The sequence below is a fragment of the Hemitrygon akajei genome, chromosome 16 (genome assembly GCF_048418815.1).
Source record: "Hemitrygon akajei chromosome 16, sHemAka1.3, whole genome shotgun sequence".
In the NCBI taxonomy this organism is placed as follows: Eukaryota; Metazoa; Chordata; class Chondrichthyes; order Myliobatiformes; family Dasyatidae; genus Hemitrygon; species Hemitrygon akajei.
Genome location: NC_133139.1, coordinates 29,642,980 through 29,657,975, shown reverse-complemented (window position 1 = coordinate 29,657,975; position 14,996 = coordinate 29,642,980). Strand labels below are relative to the sequence as shown.

At 39.8% G+C, this 14,996-nt stretch overlaps 1 protein-coding gene across 2 annotated transcripts in view; it reads left to right on the top strand.

The window, feature by feature from the left end:
- Positions 1-14,996, top strand: part of LOC140739913 (acidic leucine-rich nuclear phosphoprotein 32 family member D-like) — a 32,083-nt gene that overhangs the window by 3,689 nt on the left and 13,398 nt on the right. For both annotated transcript variants that reach the window (XM_073068582.1, XM_073068581.1), the window contains exons 2-4: positions 551-700; positions 9,747-9,869; positions 13,638-13,857. In XM_073068582.1, coding sequence (XP_072924683.1) covers positions 551-700; positions 9,747-9,869; positions 13,638-13,857 — 493 coding nt within the window. The remainder of the gene's footprint in view (positions 1-550; positions 701-9,746; positions 9,870-13,637; positions 13,858-14,996) is intronic.

The following is a 14,996-nucleotide window of genomic DNA, read 5'->3' as shown; positions in this document are numbered from 1 at the left end:
TTAAGTCTTTGTGACTATGAGGCCACAATTAGCCAGGAACATCTAAAACAGGCAGAGATAATTCTTAATATAAAATATTAAAATAAACCTAAGGTGTTTTTCCTTACTGTTGTTTGTGGTTTCCTTTACTCCCTAATCTTTAGATGCCACTTTCTCAATATGTTTGGTTTTTTCTGTAAATGTAGTAGCTTGTCCAAAGTCATACTTTTGACTTGCAAGTTTTGGCAGTAAGTTCATTTTATTTCCATCAAATGTCCACAGGCTTCCAGCAGAAGCCAGGAGTATTTTGAAGATAATTTTCCTTGGCAGGAGTGAGATTTGTGGTCGGCAACAGATTGAGTAGTCAAATGTACAAATTCCAAAGCGATCATTTTCAATTAAGCTGGCCAAGCTTCTTGTATCCAAAAGACCTGATTTGAGATGATGTGATTTGATTTGATTGTTCTTTTGTGTGTTCCACAATAATCTAATGCACTGTATACATACAAGGCTAATTTGGGAATCATGATTCTCTGCAACATTTATAGACAAATTCATTGCTGTTTTGCAGGTTAAAGAACTGGTTCTTGACAATTGCAGATCAAACGATGGCAAAATTGAAGGACTGTCGGCATCTTTTGAGAGCTTAGAATTTCTCAGTATGATCAATGTAATGCTGACATCTGTATCAAATCTTCCAAAGTTAAATAAACTAAGAAAGGTAAGAATTTTAATTATTAGAGTGAAAGTGATTATTCCCAAAAATTTAAAGGTGCTAACAGATTATAGTTACTATAGATGTGGTTTGTGTCCATTCATGCAAAGAACTTAAAATAACTTATCCTTTAGAATGAATTCATGTGGTTAAGCTGTACTGCTGTTCTTTTGATACTGAGCATTTGTTTTAATTATAATGCATCTCAATTGATCTGTTTGGTAGAATTGTTAAAATATAACAAATTAAACTTGTAATTGATGTCAATATATTGAAATAATAATATTTCCCCTTTCATTGAAGCACCAGCCATTGAAGTTAATGCTAGCACTCAGAACAAATCCATCACCCCATAATTATTTGCTATAGACTGAGCATTCATTAGCTCATCCCTTATTCTCTTTCCGTCTAATAATAATAATAGTGGAGAACAAATGGAATACACTTCCCAGACGACACCAGAGGTCAAGATCAAACCTGAGTTACTGGGCTGTGAGGTAGCAGCTCTGCCTGACAGTCAGACTGACTTCATCTTTGATGTGGGCAGTCGTTTATCGTTAGTTATGTATTCAAATATCATTTTAATTGAATATTTTGAAGAGCATTGAAATGAAACTGAATTTAAGCACCGGTGTTTGCAGTCATAATGTGTAATCTTTGTGAATGGTATATTTCCTTTTCTGGGGCAGAATTTGTGAAATGTTGAATAATCCATACGCTATATGGAGATATCATTAGTTACTCTATTTGGGATCTGGGCATTAATGGCAAGGTCTGTACTTATTGTCCAATCTATAATAACCCTTAATAAGGCAGTGATTTACTCTTGAATTGCTGCAGACTCTCAGTCCTGTTGGATAGGGAGTTCCATAATTAAGAACAAACCATGAAGGTGGTCTGCAAATTCAGTGAGACGGGGACTGTGAAATGCAGGAAGTGTTATTTCCCTGTGCCTGGAGCACTTCCCTGGTTTAAAGGTTGTGGACTTGGGAAATGCTGCCAAACCATAATCTTAAGAAAGTGGATTAGAAAATGGTCTTCAGTCAAGATCAGGAGTTCCCAATCTGGGATCCACAGACCCCTCAGTTAATAGTAGGGGTCCATGGCATAAAAAAGGTTGGGAACCCTTGCCCTAGATAAATGTGGGTATTACATTTTGGAAGATGAAACTGGGATCGTACAGTGAATGGTGGGAGATGGATGTATATTCGGGTGCACGGGAACCTGCAGTGAAAGCAACATCACGGGTAGATTGGTGAAAAGGGGTCTTTGGTGTACTGGCCTTCAGTCAGGAGTTGCAGATATATACAAAACATTAGTGAGGCTGTATTTGGAATATTATGTATCCCTTTGGTCATCCTGTTACAGGAAAGACGTCTTTAAACTAGAAAGAGTACAGAGAAGATTTATCAATATGTTACTTAGACTTGGTGGCCCGAGTTGAGAGGTTGCATAGGCTAAGAATTTATTCTCTGGAACATGGGAGATTGAGCTTGGCATGACAGATCTTGAGAGGCATAGACATAGCACATGGTATTATTTTCCCTAGGGAAGGGATTGCTAATAATAGAGCATAGAGCATGGGTTTAAGATCAAATGTAAGGGATTTAAAAGGAACATTGAGATTTTTTGAATGAGTTAGCAAAGATAAGGTTAAGGTGGACACATTAACACGTAAAAGTTGGGTAGATAACCTGATTTTTGGAGATTCGATAGAGGTATATAGCATTATGAAGTGTATAGATAGGATAAATGTAACCAGGCTCTTTCCACTGACGGGTGGGACTACAACTAGAGGTCGTGCATTATGGGTGAAAGGTTCAACACTTAAGGGGAACATGAGGGGAAACTTCTTCTCTAGAGGGTCGTGAGAGTGTAGAACGAGCTGTCAGCGCATGTGGTATACGCAAGTTGGATTTCAACATCTCAGAGGTTTGATTAGGTACAAGAATGGTAGGGGTGGGGTATGGAGGGCTGTGGTCCCGGTGTAGGTTGATGGGAGTAGGCAGTTTAACGTCTAGATGGACTGAAGGATCTGTTTCTGTGCTGTACTTCTCTGACTCTATAATGAGTTTGAAGTTAGCACTTATAGCAACCCTCAACCCACAAAACCATCAATAACATAATAAAGTGAAAAGTAGTAGATCCAACACAGACCCCTGTGGAACACCACTTTGTACCAGCAACCAAAAAGAAAAGGCCTCTTTATTCTCACTTTCTGCCTTTTGTCAGTCAGGCAATCTTCTGTCCATGCTAGTATTTTTCTTATAATACCACTGGCTCTTATTTAGCAGTCTCACGTGTGACTTCTGCTATCACTACAACCTGTGGAGGGACCCTCACCTTTTGCAGTGAGTTTTATTTTTCTAATCCACATACCTTGTGCTTCTTCCTTTTACTATTCTGGTAGTAACACCGAGCTCCTGTGAACCCATCTTACAATTCTCAACCCAGTCAAATTTGTGTATTCATTCACTAATAGTCTAACTGTAACAGACAAAACAAAAATTAAGAAAGTATTTGAATATTCGTAAGACAATCACTCAAGAATGAAGTCTACTTTTTAGATTGCTTAAAGCTCACTGCACCCAATTTTATTCTCTACATTTTGGGATCTTACAATTGACTAAAATTCATAATCTGGGCACTTTACTAATTTATAAGCTATCATTATCACTGGTATACAGGATAATATGATGCATTTCAAATTATTAACTAGGGTCATCATAAACACAAACAAGAAAATCTGCAGGTGCTGAAATCCAAGCAACATACACAGAATGCTGGAGGAACTCAGCAGTCCAGGCAGCATCTATAGAGAAGAGTAAATAATCGCTGTTTTGGGCTGAGTCCACCTTGCCCACCCTTTTTACCTTGTGTTGCCTATTTGAATTTTAGACTTGCACCCCAAGATCTTTATGCACATCAAATGGTCCTCCCAAAGTGCAACACCTCACACTTGCCTGGATTAAACTCCATTTGACATTTCACTGTCCGAATTTCCATCTTGTCTATATCCTGCTGAATTCTTTGACAACCTTCCTCAATATCCAAATCTCTGCCAATTTTTTTACTATTCACCCATTTACATTTTCATTGAAATTACGTTTTGATTAGCACTCCTTTAATGACTCCCACTTGTTAAATGAGAGCTTGCCCATCAATAGCTGCTTCCAGTCTATTCTCCCTGGCTCCTGCCTAATACTGTTGCATTTAGCCTTTCCCAAACTGAGCACTTTCCCCCAGGGATCAATGTTAACATTATCCGTTACTACCCTAAAACATGCAGAGTTATGATTATTTCTGAAAATGATCGCTGAAATCCATTCATTGGGTCAAGCTGATTTCTCAATACAAGGTCTCTTGCCTATTTTCTACATACTCTGTCAAGAAACATTTGATGGACACTGTGAGCATGGGAATGTTATGTGAACTTTGCATTAACTGCTTAATTTTCCACTGTCGTTCACCACTGGATGTGACAAGGCTATAGTGCTTTCATCTGATCCGTTTCTCATGGCATAGCTCTGTTGTATACTGTCATTGCAGTGTAGTCTGCTATACTGTGTTTCAGCTTCACCAGGCTGACACTTCATATTTATGTTTGATGCTGCTCCTGGCATTTTGCCCAAATCTCATTGAACCAAGGTTAATCCCCCAGATTAACAGTAATAATAGAACAAGGGGTTTGCTGATCCATGAGTTTACGTTTATAGGGATGGACACCTGCCTTTGTCACGGTATCTCATGGATGTTCAGATTTGTTCTGCATCTATTTCATTTGGTACTATACATAATGGATGTTGCCCTCACTATAAAGAAAGTGGTCTCAACAACAGCTGCTATTGTCATTTCTGCCACTTTATTATGGGCATCTGCATAATTGATGAGGACAAGAGCAGTGATGTCCTTAATGTGGCAGCTATGTTTAAGACTTTGTCATTGTTTGTGCCTCTAATCCTTACTTGGTGATGGGCATTGTGATCCTTGCCCAGAAAACATTCTGTGGCACTTGTACTTATTCTGAAATTTGTTCAACAGGGAAGAACACTAATTCATTAGTTTGACTGGGGAGAGCAAGTTGTGTTCAGGAGGGAATTTCCTTGCTCATGTTCGACATTCCATGACAAACGTTCTTATAGGGCTTCGAGTCAATATGGAGAACTCCCTCAGCTATTCCCTCCTGGCTTGGTACAGCTATATTGTCCCTTCTGAATTTGTCCAGCCAGTGGGAACGAGGATTGTGAGGGAGAAGTGCGGCATGTTAACTGTAAGATTACCTGTTACCTGTGATTCTATGTGAATGATTGTCTTGGGTTTCAGTTTAAAACACTTCCTTAATGTTTCTGATGAGCACTTTGCATGATCAGTGATGCTTTGAGCAACGTCACTTCATTAAAGCCTTCTGATCCATTGGGTTTTATTCATTATTTCAGAGGACTTTTATCAGTTAACTGGATTGCTAGCCCTGGAGTGTGATATATTCCAGATATCCTCCCCTGTTGAGCAAGCTGAGAATGTTCAATTCCACAGTTGCCGTGGGATTTGCACTGTGATCATTGCATTGTTACTGCAGTCTGCTGCTTTAGGAACTGCACTACTTTTATTTGAATTGGTGATCCACATAACATTATAGAAACGTAAAAAACCTACGCTACAATACAGGCCCTTCAGCCCACAAAGCAGAGCCAAACAAGTCCGTACCTTAGAAATTACCTAGTGTTACCCATAGCCCTCTATTTTTCTAAGCTTCATGTACCTATCCAGGAGTCTCTTAAAAGACCCTATTGTATCCGCCTCCACCACTATCGCCAGCAGCCGGTTCCATGCACTCATCACTCTGCCTTTTAAAAAAAAATTACCCCTGACGTCTTCTGTACCTACTTCTAAGCATATTAAAACTGCCCTCTCATGTTAGCCATCTCAGACCTGGGGAAAAGCCTCTGACTATCCACACGATCAATGCCTGTCATCTTGTACACTTCTGTCAGGTCACCTCTTATCCTACATCGCTCCAAGGAGAAAAGGCCGAGTTCACTCAACCTATTCTCATAAGACATGTTCCCCAATCCAGGCAACGTCCTTGTAAATCTCCTCTGCACCCTTCTTGTAGTGAGGTGACCAGAACGCAGCACAGTTATCCAAGAGGGGTTTGACCAGGTCCTATAAGGCTGCAACATTACCTCTCAGCTCTTAAACTCAGTCCCACAGTTGATGAAGGCCAATGCACTGTATGCCTTCTTAACCACAGTGTCAAGCTGCGCAGCAGCTTTGAGTGTCCTGTGGACTCCGACCCCAAGATCCCTCTGATCCTCCACACTGCCAAGAGCCTTACCATTAATACTATATTCTACCATCATATTTGACCTACCAAAGTGAACCACTTCATACTCATCTGGGTTGAACTCCATCTGCCACTTCTCAGCCCAGTTTTGCATCCTATCAGTGTCCCACTGTAACCTCTGACAGCCCTCCACACTATCCACAGCACCCCCAAACTTTGTGTCATCAGCAAATTTACTAACCCATCCCTCCACTTCCTCATCCAGGTCATTTATAAAAATCACGAAGAGTTGGGGGTCCCAGGACAGATCCCTGAGGCACACCACTGGTCACTGACCTCCATGCAGAATATGACCCATCTACAACCACCCTTTCTGAATCCACAAAGCAACATCCCCTTGGATCCCATGCCTCCTTATTTTCTCAGTAAGCCTTGCATGGGGTGCCATGTCAAATGCCTCAATGAAATCCATATACACTACATCTACTGATCTAACTCCTTCAATGTGTTTAGTCACATCCTCAAAAAAAATTCACTCAGGCTCACAAGGCACTATCTGCCTTTCACAAGGTAATGCTGACTATTCCTAATCATATTATGGCTCTCCAAAGTTCATAAATCTTGTCTCTCAGGATCTTCTCCATCAACTTAACAACCACTGAGGTAAGACTAACTAGTCTATAATTTCCTGGGCTATCTCTACTCCCTTTCTTGAATAAGGGAACAAGATCTGCTATCCTCCAGAACCTCTCCCTTCCCCATTGATGATGCAAAGATCATTCATTGCTAGAGGCTCAGCAATCTCCTCCCTTACCTCCCACAGTATCCTGTGGTACATTTCATCCGGTCCCGGTGACTTATCCAACTTGATGCTTTCCAAAAGCTCTAGCACATCCTCTTTCTTAATATCTACATGCTCGAGCTTTTCAGTCAGCTATAAGTCATCCCTACAGTTGCCAAGATCCTTTTCCGTAGTGAATGCTGAAGCAAAGTACTCATTGAGTACCTACACACTTTTCCACTTTCACACTTGATTGGTCCTATTCTCTGAAGTCTTATCCTCTTGCTCTTCACATACAGTCGGTCCTCCTTATCCGCGGGGGATTGATTCCGAGACCCCCCCCCCCACAGATACCAGAAAACGCGGATGCTCAAGTCCCTTATTTAACCTGTCTCAGTGTGGTGGCCTTTAGGACCCAGCGGAACCCCGGACTTCATTTAACATGTCTCAGTGTGGTGGGCATTAGGACCCGGCGGTGCACTCTGAATCTGCAGTGTTTCTGTTCACGAAAATAATCACGATCACGATTGAAAATAAGGTGGAAGTAATAAAGTGATCGGAAAAAGGTGAAATGCCATTTGTCATTGGAAAAGCTTTGGACTACAGGCGGTCAGCGATCGGAACAATTTTAATGGAGCATGTGAAAGGCCCTGCCCCAATGAAAGCTTCAAGTATTACTAAGCAATGCAGTGTTTTAATTATTGAAATACTTATGTTTCTTAAGTGTTTTATATGCATAGAAAGGTAAAATATGTACTATATACTAAGAAAAATATTTGACTAACTGACGCTAAACAATACCAGATGTACCTGTTCCGACTTCAAATCCAACTTAAAGACGGACTCAGGAACTGAACTCATTCATAACTCGGGGACTACCTGTACATTTCTATATTACTTATAATACCTAATACAATGTAAATAGTTGTTATACTGTATTGTTTAGGGAATAATGACAAGAAAAAATAGTCTGTACATGCTCAAACAACGAGTGCTGGAGAGAGAACTTCCAGGTTTTCCCGATCTGCGGTTGGTTGAATCCGCACGTGCAGAATCTGAGGATAAGGAGGGCGGACTGTACTTGTAGAATGCCATGGGGTTTTGCTTAATCCTGTCAAGGTCTTCTCGTGGACCCATCTGGCTCTCCTACTTTCATTCTTAAGCTCCTTCCTGCAAGCCTTACAATCTTCTAGATCTCTATCATTACCTAGTTTTTTTTTTAACCTTTTGTAAGCTCTTCTTGATTAGATTTACAACAGCCTTTGTACACCACGGTTCCTGTACCTTGCCATCCTTTTCCTGGCTCATTGGAATGTACCTGTGCAGAAATCCATGCAAATATCCTCTGAACGTTTACCACATTTCTTCCGTATGTTCCCCTGAGAATGTCTGTTCCTAATTTACGCTTCCAAGTTCCTGCCTGATAGCCTCTTATTCCCCCTTACTCTGATTCAGCGCTTTCTTAACTTGTCTGTTCCTATCCCTCTCCAATGCTATGGTAAAGGAGACAGAATTATGATCACTATCTCCAAAATGCTCTCCCACTGAGAGACCTGACACCTGACCAGGTTCATTTCCCAATACCAGATCAAGTACAGCCTCTCCTCTTGTATGCTTAACTACCTACTGTGTCAGGAAACCTTCCTGAACACACCCAATAAATTCCACCCTATCTAAACCCCTTGCTTTAGGGAGATGCCAATCGATATTTGGGAAATTAAAATCTCCGACTGCAACAATCCATTTATTACTTCACCTTTCCAGAATCTGACTCCCTATCTTCTCTTCGATGTCCCTGTTACTATTGAGTGGGCTAAAAAAACACCCAGTAGAGTTATTGACCCCTTTCTGTTCCTAACTTCCACCCACAGAGACTCAGTAGACTGTGGCTATTTTATTAGGCACACCTGTACACCTGCTCATTCAGGCAAATAACTAATCAGCCAGTTACGTGGTAGCAAATCAGTGCATAAAAACGTAGACATGGTCAATAGGTTCACTTGTCGTTCAGGCCAAACGTCAGAATGGGAAAGAAATGTGAGCATGGAGTGATAATTGGTACCAGAAACTGGTAATTTCCTCAGATTTTCACACACAGAGCTTACAGAGAATGGTGTGCAAAACAGAAAGCATTCAGTGAGTGACAGTTCTGTGAGAAAATCACCTTTTGATAATGAGAGAGGTCAGAGGGGAATGGACAGACTAGTTCCAGCTTATAGGAACGCAACAGTATGTGGCAACAGTGGTGTGCGCTAATTTTGTTCATTTACAGTCAATCTAAAGAGCACAGTAGCGTATAAGTACACTCGATAAATTTCTCCATTGATAATAATCGAGAACTAATACAGATTTATAGTATGTAGTACTATTAATAGTGTCCTAATTTGTTCTAATAGTTTAATCATTCTATCTAGTAAGTTATCTGTTCTAGCTTTGCTTTCTCTACCATTAATTTGAGACGCCAGCTTCACCTAACCATTCCTTATTTTGGACTGTGATTGTCACATGATTGTTTATTTTCTTCCTGATATTACTTTATCCTTGTGACAAAAGTTTTGCCATAAAGTAGTCTTTGTGTAAAATGAATTGCTTCTCAGGCAAACGTCTTCAGATTAACTTGTTTTTACATTGATTTCTAGTCTCCAAGCATTTGGAAGTTTATACCAAATTAATTTAAACAAGTAGGTCTATGGAATTAAGCCAGTTTCCAAACGGAATTGGCTATGGCTTTTAATTCTGCCTTTTCCAAATTGATACTTTTGTATTTGTGATTTTATATATCATAATTGTTTTGAGTTGCAAATGCCATATTTATGTAAATTTAGCTTTCTGTGGTACAGAAAACATCTTTTTACCATGGAGGGCTATAGGCAACATTGGACTAATGGCATTGGTTTATTAAATTTAAATTTGTAACAAAATAGTTTGACATTAGAGTCATAGAATCACATTTATGATTTGTAAGAGGTGCAATCTTGATTTTTCAGCTTGAGCTCAGTGATAACAGAATATCTGGAGGTCTTGAAGTTTTGGCAGAAAGAACCCCGAGCCTTACACATTTAAACCTAAGTGGAAATAAAATCAAAGACATCAACACTCTGGAGCCCTTGGTAAGAAATTAATGATTGTTGTTAAGAAACCTGGAGCAGTATGTTACTTGGATGGAACTATACCTCATACAATATACTATACCTTGCACATTTTCTGTAGGTGCCTAGTAATGCAACAAATTGGCATATTGGAAAGTAAAATTAAGTTACTTGATTTAGAAATTTCTCAGTAATGATCTTTCTCATCGAACTCCTGAATAGGTTACATGAATGTGTAACCTGATTAATTGACTACTATTTGAAGATTTTACATATGTTTTCTTTATAAATCTTTATTTGTAAGTTATGACTGGCCACTGCCTACAAATGAAAGTGATCACATTTCAAATTCGCTAATTGCCTGCTTTCTCTGTTACAATATGCTTAATTTTGGGAACCTACTTGTGGCCTAGTTATAGGAAGAATTGTGATAATAGCTAGATTTAAATTAAATGCAAACATTAGTTCTACAGATTAAATTTCCAAATTCATTTGGTTTCTGAGGCAAAGAAAAGAATGATTTGTTTAGGTAAAAGCTATGGTAGTTTTGGTTAATAAGGTTGCCTTACATTAACTAATCAGATTCAGATTCAGTCATTGTCATTTAGAAACTACAAATGCAATGCAGTTAAAAAATAAGACAACGTTCCCCCAGAATTATATCACAAAAGCATATGACAAGATGGAGTACACCAGAAAATCCGTGTAATGTTTGGCAATCCCCAATCCAGAGTCCAGAGAGCTGCTGCAATTAATATCGCGCTACCGTCTAGCGCGTTCCCCGGAAAGGAGCTCCAAATCCACCAGACAAAAACAAGACCAAAAACTAAAGCTACAAGACCTGCACAAAACCACATAATTACAGCGTATAGTTAGAACAGTGCAAACAATAGCATAATTGATTTTAAAAAACAGACTATGGGCACAGTAAAAATAGTCCAAGATGTTAAAGGACTAAGTTTGAAAGAAATCACCACAGTTTCCACAAGTCCCCAGGGTCCCGACAGACTCGCCATCCCACGCCGGCGGCAGAAGGGAGTACCCCCGCTATGGACTTCCAAGGCGCTGCCCGACTCAGCCTCGCAGACGCAGCACACACCGAAAGCGACCTGAGTCCGTCGAACCTCTGAGCCAACAACCATCCCCTCCGGCACAGTTTCTCCGAGCACCATCCTCTGCCGAGCGTATTAAGACGGTCCCACCAACGGCCATCAGCAACGCGACCCCGAGGACTGGGGGCCTGTTCTTCCCAGCAGAGTCCCGGACCTCTCAGCAGCAGCAGCAGCAACGAAGAAGGTCTTCCTGGAATTTCCCGATGTTTCTCCGTGCTTCCACGTCCGTTTTCAATTGATTATGATTGCACACAGCACCCCACTTCACAAATAACAGATAATCAGTTCCGGAGTGGCCGCTGCAAGCTGTGTTGTGCCACCATCTTGGATCATATCATAATCTTATAGACAATAGACAGTAGGTGCAGGAGTAGGCCATTCGGCCCTTCTAGCCGGCACCGCCATTCACTGTGATCATGGCTGATCATACACAATCAGTACCCCATTCCTGCCCTCTCCCCATATCCCCTGACCCCGCTATCTATAAGAGCTCTATCTAACTCTCTTGAATGCATCCAGAGACTTGGCCTCCACTGCCTTCTGGGGCACAGGATTGGGAACAGGAGTGGTGGCAGGTAGGAAACAAAAAAGGATCAGTATATCCAACAAAAGGTTAGCTTTAAGAGTTATTCAAATGAGAACACATGACAAAAATACATAGTCTAGGGTAACCATAAATAACAGCTCTTGTACTATGGATTGCAATTACTTTTTTGTGGTGGTGGGGTGGGAGACTGATGGGTCGCTGGTTTGTTGAAAAATGTGGATGTACAACAAAGGTGATGAATGAATTGGATAGAAAGTTGACAGAAGGAAATACAAACTGGTTTGGGTGTAAGAAAAACTTATATACAGTAGTTAAATGCTAGAACTGGTGAAGAATAATTGGAGAATTAAATGTCATTCTTTGAAAATGTAATTTGAACATAAATTTTGAATGTGATCGAGGTGATACTGGAGCAAAGGTTGTTAGCTTAATGTCAGTTCTGAATATGTCATGGTGTAGCTTTTAATGCTGTAGAGATATACAGCAGAAATTTACCAGGGTGATGGAGATCAATACCTGTGCTTGTGAGGGGTGACCATTTCCATTACAGCAATAAATGCAAAAGATTAACCAGTATTATTTAAGATTCATGAATTCCTAACTATTTTGTCAGTGTTAGTTGCTGTAATCCTGAAACTTGGGTGCAAAACAGTTAGCAGAGCAATAGCAACGCAAACAAAATGCTGGAGGAGCTCACCAGTCCAGGCAGGATCTATGGGAAAGAGAAAATAGACAACGTTTTTAGCCAAGGGTCTTCATCAGATCTCCAGCATCTGCAGATTTTCTTGTGTTTGTGCAGCAGGCCAATAGAACTAGTAATTGTCCTATCAAATTGTGATGCACCATGCAGCATTTTATTAGTGTCCTGTGGTTTATTAGCAATAGTTAAGGAACTACTGCAATACAAATAGATTCTTTGTGGTTTTTCTATTCTGTAGTGCCATTCATGTAGGAATTTCCCAAGATGGTCAGAATAAAGTCAACCTCAAGTCTTCATATTGTCTAGTTTTAAAGGTTTTTCCTTTGAAATGAGGTGTCAAGTTCAAGTTTATTGTCACCTGACTGCATATTACACAACCAAACGAAACAACATTCCTCAAGACCATGTGCACCCACACAAAATGTATCACACACAGCACATAAACTAAAATATAATATACTTAAGTTAATAAACTGTGATTCAAAATGCATGTAGTAGCGCCCAGCACAGGTAAACCATAAACAGCACACTGCTAGTGACAAGACCTCAGTGGTGGCAGAGTATTCATTAGATTTGCAGCCTGAGGGATGAAGCTCTTAACCAGTCTGGCAGTCCTGATGCTTCTGTATCTCTTCCTGATGGTAGTGGATCAAAGAGTTTGTGGGATGGGAGGTAGGGATCCTCAATCTGAGTATTGAGGTGTACTGTTTTGTTATGGTGTATTCATGTATGATTGAATGATAACAAAACTTAAACTTGAAAGTTGGGTCCTACATCTGCAACACTCCCAGTAATCATCACAAATATGGGAAGTGAGAACCAGATGATCCTTTTGGCGGCTTTTACTGTCTTGCAGTCCGATGCCATGCAGCTCCCATACCATAATGATGCAACCAGACAGGACACTCAATGGCGCTCCTGTAGAAAATTATTAGAATGGGGTCAGGGAGCCTTACAAACAGGGATGGGGGTGCCGTTACAACTGGCAAAATCACTGCCAATGTAATACTTCAAGAAGTTGAGAAGGATATCTGAATATAAAATGTTTTTATTGCTTTTGGATGAATAGCAGGAGAAAATCTGATTGAACTGATAATTAAGTAAACTGTCACATCTCAAAATCAAAGCTTGTCAGAGCTGCAATTTTTAAACTTAACTGTATTAACTTTTAATTGTATTGGTTCTTTATTATGGGTCTGTAAAAGAAATTCAATTGATTTTCTGCCCGTAAGTGTTAAGATGTAAAGTATATTCATTACAGAAATCTTTTGTTCAAGTAGTTTTGAGGTATGTAATGAATCTAAAAAGATGCAGCATTTATGTGTAATCAATTATCCCTCACACATGCATCAGGACAACTTGGGGGAATATGTGGCCTTGAATATGAAAAAGGCATGACGCATTTTCTGGAATTTATTTTCTTTTGACAGAAAAAACTTCTGAATTTGAGGAGTCTTGACTTATTTAATTGTGAAGTGACCAATTTAAATGACTATCGAGACAGTATGTTCAAGCTGCTCCCCCAGCTCACGTACTTAGATGGATATGACCAGGATGATCAGGAGGCACCAGATTCCGATGTAGAGGGTGATGGTGATGGTCTCGATGATGATGAGGAGGAAGATGATGATGAAGAGGAAAATGAAGATGGTAAGTATTTTCACAGGATCATATTTGGTAATGAGCAAAACTTGTGAATCCTGTTTTGTAAATATAGCATAGGGTGTGGGAGCAAATGAGCCTTTGTAAAACAGTGGTGGGACCAGATAATGAATGCCGTATCCACGGGTCACTGCCGGAAGAAATCTCTTGGGAGGTGGAGTTTAGATTAGATCTACAAGAATGACTCCAGTAATAAGAGATTTAAGTTATGTGAACAGACTGGAGAAGCTGCAGTTATTCTGATTTCTGCTACATGAATTCTGAAGATTCTAAAGGTACTGGGCAAAGTAGGTAGATGCTGTAGCCATTGGTTGAATGGTGAAGCACTAGAGGACATAGAATCAATGTTGTCTTGACAAATAATCAATGATGTAACCAAGAGCTATTTTTAAGGTAGTAAGTGGTTAGGGTCTGGAATGCAAGTCCAGGGAGTTAGGTTCAATTAAGACATTCAAAATGGAATTGAATGCTTGCTAGTTTAGGAAAAATGTTGCTATACTCCAAGGTGAAACAATACAAGGGCTTTGAGCCCAGTGAATATGCTTGAGCTGGAGTTTTATGCAATCATCACACCTTTCTGTGAGGAAGCATTAGCTTTTCTACAGAGCCTTATTGTTTGAGTCAAGTGGAGCCCAAGCCTGCAGATTTCAGACTCTACATTTTTGTTTTTATCTGTGTCATTAACTTTACAAACATGCTAACCTACTGTTTCTCAATGAAATATGCCTTGTTTAGTTTACTTTTTTCAGGTTGCACATTGATGCTTGATGATTTGAAAACTTCTTGGTGATAGAGGTGGCATTATCTAATTATAGTCTTAAAATCTTTTGGTGAAGTGTGAATACTCGTGCTTTTGTTTTTTGTTTATTCTCTCTATTTCCTCTTGCATATGTAACTATCTGCTTCCACTTCCATGATAATTTGGCAAAAATTATAAAAGCTGAATTGGTTAAAATATGTCCAAGGTTCCTCCTTCCATTCATACAAGTATTAAAAATATTCATTTGAACAATGTTAGCCTTTTTCTTTAAGCACTGTGGGCTACGGGCTAAACTATTGTTAAAAGTTGCAGTCTGGATTAAATGTACAACTCTATTTGGTTTTCCTCATCTTTCTGGGAAACCTTT